Source organism: Rhagoletis pomonella, unplaced genomic scaffold, assembly GCF_013731165.1.
Source record: "Rhagoletis pomonella isolate Grant_MI unplaced genomic scaffold, Rhpom_1.0 Rhpom_scaffold_08958, whole genome shotgun sequence".
NCBI lineage: Eukaryota > Metazoa > Arthropoda > Insecta > Diptera > Tephritidae > Rhagoletis > Rhagoletis pomonella.
In genome coordinates this window covers 1-6574 of record NW_023467489.1, presented here as the reverse complement: position 1 = coordinate 6574, position 6574 = coordinate 1, and the positions used below count along the sequence as shown (strand labels likewise).

Below are 6574 nucleotides of genomic sequence, written 5' to 3'. Positions count from 1 at the left end.
AGCTGACATTCTACTACATAAATATGTTAAAGTCGATAAAAACGCACACGAATGGGTTTTTGTAATTAACAGCAACACACAAAACCATTATTACTGAAGAATGGCACATATAACTAATCCATGTCTAATCCTTACTAATTATTTATTAGACAGTTAAAATTTTAATCGCAGTCTTAATCTTAACCTTAGTCTTAGTCTTAATCTTAATCTTAACCTTAATCTTAATCTTAACGTTAGTCTTAATCTTAATATTAATCTTAATCTTAGTCTTAATCTTAATATTAATCCTGACCAAAATATTAATCTTAATCTTCATCTGAATCCTAATCTTACTATTATCCTCAATCTTAATCCTAGTCTTAATCTTAATATTTATTTTAATCTAAGTCTTAATCTTAATCTTAATCCTAATGAGAATCCTACTCTTAATCTTGATCTTAATCTTAGCCTTAATCTTAGCCTTAATCTTAGTATTGTAATCTTAATCTTAATCTCAATATTATTCTTAATCTTAATCTTAAGCTTAACCCTAATCATAATGTTAATCTTAACCTTACTCTTAATCTTAGTTTAATGTTAGTCATAATCTTTGTCTTTATCTTAATCTTTGCCTTAATCTTAATCTCAATGTCAATTTTAATCCCCATCTTAATGTTAATCTTAGTCTAAGTCTTAATCCCCAACTTTAATCTCAATCTTAGTCTTAAACTTAAACTCAATCTTAATCTCAATCTTTAAGTTAATCTTAATCTGAAATTTAATCTTAATCTTACTCTTAACCTTAACACTAATCATAATATTATCCTTAATAATAATCTTAATCTTAATATAAATTTTACTCTTAATCTTAATCTTAATTTAAATCTTAGTCTTAATATTAATCTTAATCTTAATATTACTCTTTATATGAATCTTAACTTTATTTTATTCTTAACTTTAATTTAGTCTTAATATTAATACTAATCTCAGTCTTATTCTTAACCTCAATATTAATACTAATCTCAATCTTAATCTTGATCCTAATCTTAATGTTTGCATTTACACCCATGCCTATTTAAGTACCTAACGCTAAACCTTTCTCTCGAATATTTTGCAAAAGTTATCAAAATTATTACTAATCAATTTGGTATGTCAATGATTTTTCATTAGAGATAACCAGCGCTTTCTAGTCGTTCTTCCAATACTTGCAAACCATACAACGGACCTTCTGTCGTTTCCGTGTACAATTTGTACACGCATAAGAATGCTACACTTATTTATTACGCCTATTTAGAGACGCATTTTTTTTTTTATTTTTTAATAAAAATCCAATCAGAAAGAATTTATCCACTTTTATTTAGAGTACATCTGTCCTTAAAATGGTGCAAAATATATGTATGTAAATGCGTGAGCGAGTCATATCTTTTGGTTTTAACAAAACAATTTCCCATAATTCAACTACATACATAAGTATTTGAGTTGCGACATGACATTGCAATAATTTGCTAAGTTGATTTAAGTAACCCTTTTTATGTGCGTATATACTATATATACATATGGCACTCTTACTTTTCACAGCTGGAAAGCATTACAAAGCGACCCTCTCACATAAAGCCCATTTAAATAATAAATTTAATACCACAACTTTGTCAAGCAGAAGCGCCAAAAGATTCATTCAAAAGTACATTTGTATAGTTGTAAATAGTAGTAGGTGCTTTGTTTACTATGCTATTAAATACGAGCGCTATATATATACGAATAAGTGCAAGTGAATTAAGTGCAAATGTGTTTTTTTTTTTCGGTGTGCAAAAGTTTAACTACCCTCCAACATTTTAAGTAGTTAGTATGAATGTGAGACAAATTTTTATGAACGTCGCATACATCTACATATGTACAGTAAGTATGTTTGTTTGTAAGTATATACTTATATTTAGGTATATGAATTTATGTTGTTTTAAGTCCAGCAGTAAGCAATGCCAATTGAAATGACATTGAAAGTTTCACATTTTTTCAGGGGTCAGTAAAGCATAAAAAATAATACCTTTGCATGGATGTATGTATGTACATATGTATATATGTATGCTTGTTTTAAGGGAATTTGCCTTATGATATTTTTGAATAAGCAAATGCAAATATTTTTATATCTCTCTCATGATTAACTCAGTGGATTCAAATTAATCTAAATATTTTTCACACATACACACTTATAAATATAAATGTACAACAGTATGAGCTAATAAAATTTATTGCACTCAAATTAGGCGGTGTAATTTACCAGGCAGGCGGGTGCATAGAGTGCAGTCAGAGCACATATCGCTTAAATTGGCTAATCCGAATGAAGAGTGATCAAATACGAGTGAATTTTTCAAATTTTCTATTTCATCAACGCTGGTGCTTTTGGTGTGCTACATATGTGCTGATATTATGAAAGGATACATACAGCAGGACCTTTTCAGGACTGAGAGGAAATTGAAAGCGCAATTTATCTACTGATTTTTGTCACAATTAACTATCATCAAGTTGGACATGGCAACAATTCATGCGCCAACGAAAAACGAATAATAAAACCAACAACCAATTTTCACAATTTTTATTCTACTACAATACTTCAGTGATATTGTTTAAATAATTTATTTTATTCTGCTTAAAAAATTTACACTTAACTTAGTTTTATTTAAAGCATTTACAAAAATGTCTTAAATTAAAATTGTTTAAAAATACATACATATATTTATAACATAAATAATTTTATCTATATTTGACTATGCGAAATTTTGTCTATATTTTATGTAAAAAAATTCAAAAGCGTACATTTGACCGTAGTACAATCCGGCAGTGATGTAAATAAGTAGCAAGAAAGTTTGTAGTCATAAATGAATTCACATGTTGGAAAACTGCAAAGAAAAAAAAATAAATGTGTATATATGTATGATAAAATTGGTAGTCTTCATTGCTTTTTGGTGTATTGGTATACGCGTAAGTATATTCATATGCAAGTATGTACGTACGCATGTAAATACATACATATGTACATGCAGGTTGGATTTTTAACAGGTGGAGCGAGATCCGAGATTTTCCATTGATTTAGCTCAGTCTTCTTTCAAATATCAGAGAACACACGCGAATGCTGTTTTATTATTTCACCTGCTTATTGTACCCTGCTCATATGTATTTGCACTGAGAAAAGAGTTTAGTTATACTAAATAAATTCTTATTCGGCCAAGTGAGGAGAAAAATGTTTTTAGGTGACGTTTTTTCGGCGCGTGCACATGCACATACAGACCCGCACTGGCAAACAAATAATTGTACGATACTTTGAGCAGTTTTGGTATTTTTTCATTTGTTTATTTAATATTTATGATTTCTTTATAAAATCCTAGTTCATTATGTGTATAAAAAACGCCACATAGAACAGCATTTCAAAGTTTGTACAAAAATAAAACTTTAAAATTTTCACAAAAATTTTAAATTTTAAATAATAATTTTTAAAACCACTTTTCTTTTAGTAAAGCGCATGTTTGGCTAAGAACTAGCATTGATTTTGAATTTTTTTTTTTTGCTAACGGCTCTAAGCATTTTCTTCCATACAAAGTATGCTTGAAGATTTGTTTACGTGTAAGAAAATTATAAGCATGAAGTATTATCTTTAAACAAATAATCCTTATATTATGACAATTCTTTCGTAAAAAAAAAGTTTTTCGGATAATTTTTCTCCTCCCCAAAATGGATCTCCTTAGTTAGCGAAAAAATTTTGCTTGTAAAGAATTCTTTTGGTTTTTGTGAACTATCGGTGTTCCTCAGTGATGCTGGTTTTCCGGATAGAGAAGGCTCTGGACTCGAATCATGACTCAGAGTTTAAACTGTACCTTAAAGGTTTTTTTAGCTAAGCTTACCGTTTAAATTACCTCCTGGTAAAGATAATATTTTTTTTTCTGATTTGAATGAATAAATTAAAATCTGCCTTTCGCTTTTTTGTTAGCTCATTTCTAAGATAAAAGGGGAGATTACAGATCAGCGTTTCCTCATTTGAAATAAATGGTTCCAGCTGTCCTTTGCATTCCAGTCGCCACAGCAAATCTTTTCTAAATCAATTTGAATAAAACAAGAAATAAACTAGAGAGGGGATTTCCATTGCCTGCCAAGGGACGATCGCTAATAGAAAATATATTTTATTTTCTTTTGGTTTTGAGGAAAGTCGAAGTCGAAGCGAAATAGTATTGCGCATTTCTAACCACTACTACCCTTTTTGGAATAATACGTTAGTTAATTTTACAAATAGTTGTTTAAAAAAAAATATATGAAAAATATACATAAATATGCACATATGTATCTAATTTTCAATTAAACTTTTATTTTACTTACTTTATTGTAAAAAACCAAGTACATTTGAAATTGCACAGTATACCGTAAGGCTTCTTCAACTGTTCTTTTTTATTAACCATTGTGCTTTGTAAATTGTAGCCATCATAACGACGCCAGCAATGATTGAGGTCCCCTAGAAGTAAAAATATAACAAATTAAAATATGATAAGGAAAGTAGTATTCATTTCTGATTTTCGAAATTTGTAGTTAAAGGAATCTGCCCAGATTGCTAACTGATAAATTTTCAATATTAAATGGAGGTTGCAAAGAAAATGACAGAACAATAGTCCCATCTATCGAATCGGCGGAACAGAAAGTGCGGTAAGCTTTGAGGCTCGTCTCTCATAAATACCGATACTCATCTTCACCCTTGTGCTTCTAAGTTGTTGGTCAGGGCCTTTACGGGCACTACTCACCCCATCGTCCACCAGTTTCTGAGACCGTTTGGATCCACGGTAGAAATCTCCCTCATATGTCGTACAGTGGAAGATTTCAATATAAAATACAGCAAGAAGGCACTGTTCACTCCGACAAATATTTAGATACGCAATACGAGGTTAGTGTCAACCCCGAGCGCTTGTCTAGTTGTTTAACTATAATCAAAACTTTCATTGTCATAAGTATGCCGAGCTTTATTAAGACGATCTTGAAAAATTTCGGTTCTTACTGGCAGGCGGATCGGTCTCACCAGCAACCAGCAACAGTTCTTTTCGACCTTCGGATAAACGACGACCTCCAAACTAGAGGACCCTCCAAACTAGGGGATATAAGTACTGACCACGTAATTTTTGTAAATGGAGACTAACCACATTTACAATACCTCAACTAATTTCCATTCAAAATTGCAATGAAATTTTGATGGGTTATTTCGAGTATATCCCGCATAATTTTGAAATTTGTTTGATCTTGGAGGTCATTAGAAATATTTTTGCCAAAAGTAAACCTACAATGTTCCGCTGGGGACGCAATAAATAAAGTTTGATTGCATTCGGATTAGAAATGTATTTCAAAAACGCGTGCAAATTCGCTTACATTTGCAAATATGTATTTCATGAACCGCAATTTTGGTGACAATTCATTTTAATGTATTAATGAGGCGATCACAAGCGTTCGTTTGGTGTAAATTATGTCTCCTGAAAAAGCTGTTAGCTGTTGTTCCTTATGGACACTGATATACTACCCTTATTGTGCATATGTACATGTATATATACATTCATATGTATGTATACTCATCAAAAATATTTTTAACTTTAAAGGACTGTTTGCAGTTCTCCGGGACACAAGAAACATTTGCTGTTGCCTGGAAAAGTATTTTGCTTTTGCTTTAAATTTTCTTGAAAAAATAATATGTATATGTACGAGCATGTTTTTCTTGAGAGCTTCGAACTGACTTTCTTTTGAATTTCTAATTTTTCTTGAGAGCTGCAAACTGCCCTTTAGATACGTACTAGCATTTTTCCTTAAAAGCTGCAAACTGATTTAAGCGTCAAGTATACGCAGTGGAGTACTATTGAACAATTAAGTATGGACATTAGGGTGGTCCAAAAATGCATGTGAGAAAAGTAATGTAGGCATTTCCATTCGCTCACCACTATAATTGTGCTCTTTTAAATCAGAAAGTATTTAGATATCGCTCACAGCGCTCAAAGCTTCCCATGTAATTTTCATGCAGAAAACTATTTATCTTATAAATGGTATAGAACGCTTAAAATTCCATATTTTTCTATCGCAAAATTATGCTTCTCTTCAAGAGACTTCGCAGAATAATACACAGTTGTTTATTTAAACAATTTTTTAAATTAACGATATTTTATAGGGGACCAATTACATTTTTGTGGGTTATTCGAGACCCATAAATATACTTGACATAAAGAAATTATTAAATAAGTAATTGGGTATTATTCCGTAAAGTCTCCTGGTCAGAAAGAGAGTTTGCCAATTAAAAAATATAGATTTGCAAGCGTGCTATACCATTTCTACGAAAAAATATTTTTTCCACATTAAAAAAAAAAAACATCGAAAACTTTCAGGGTTTTGAACGACCTGTAATTTTTTTTTAACATAACCTGTAATTTTTTTAACATATTTTTTTGATATTTCGATTTTTGGACCATCCTAATGTAGATAGAAGCGACTGCGGAGCAATTGTGTGCCTAATCTAGAATCGCATGGGAATTTTAGCAAACAATTTTACATTTAATAAGTTTGTATTATAAAATCATTTCCATGCCGC

General features: G+C 30.6%; 1 protein-coding gene across 1 annotated transcript; it reads right to left on the bottom strand.

The window, feature by feature from the left end:
• Positions 1 to 2344: 2344 nt before the first annotated feature.
• LOC118756131 lies at positions 2345 to 4474 on the bottom strand (the record flags this gene model as incomplete). The annotated part of the gene is made up of 2 exons (XM_036490918.1): positions 2345 to 2873; positions 4342 to 4474. Coding segments are annotated over 2 exons (242 nt in total), but the record flags the coding sequence as incomplete, so codon positions are not given.
• Positions 4475 to 6574: the final 2100 nt, after the last annotated feature.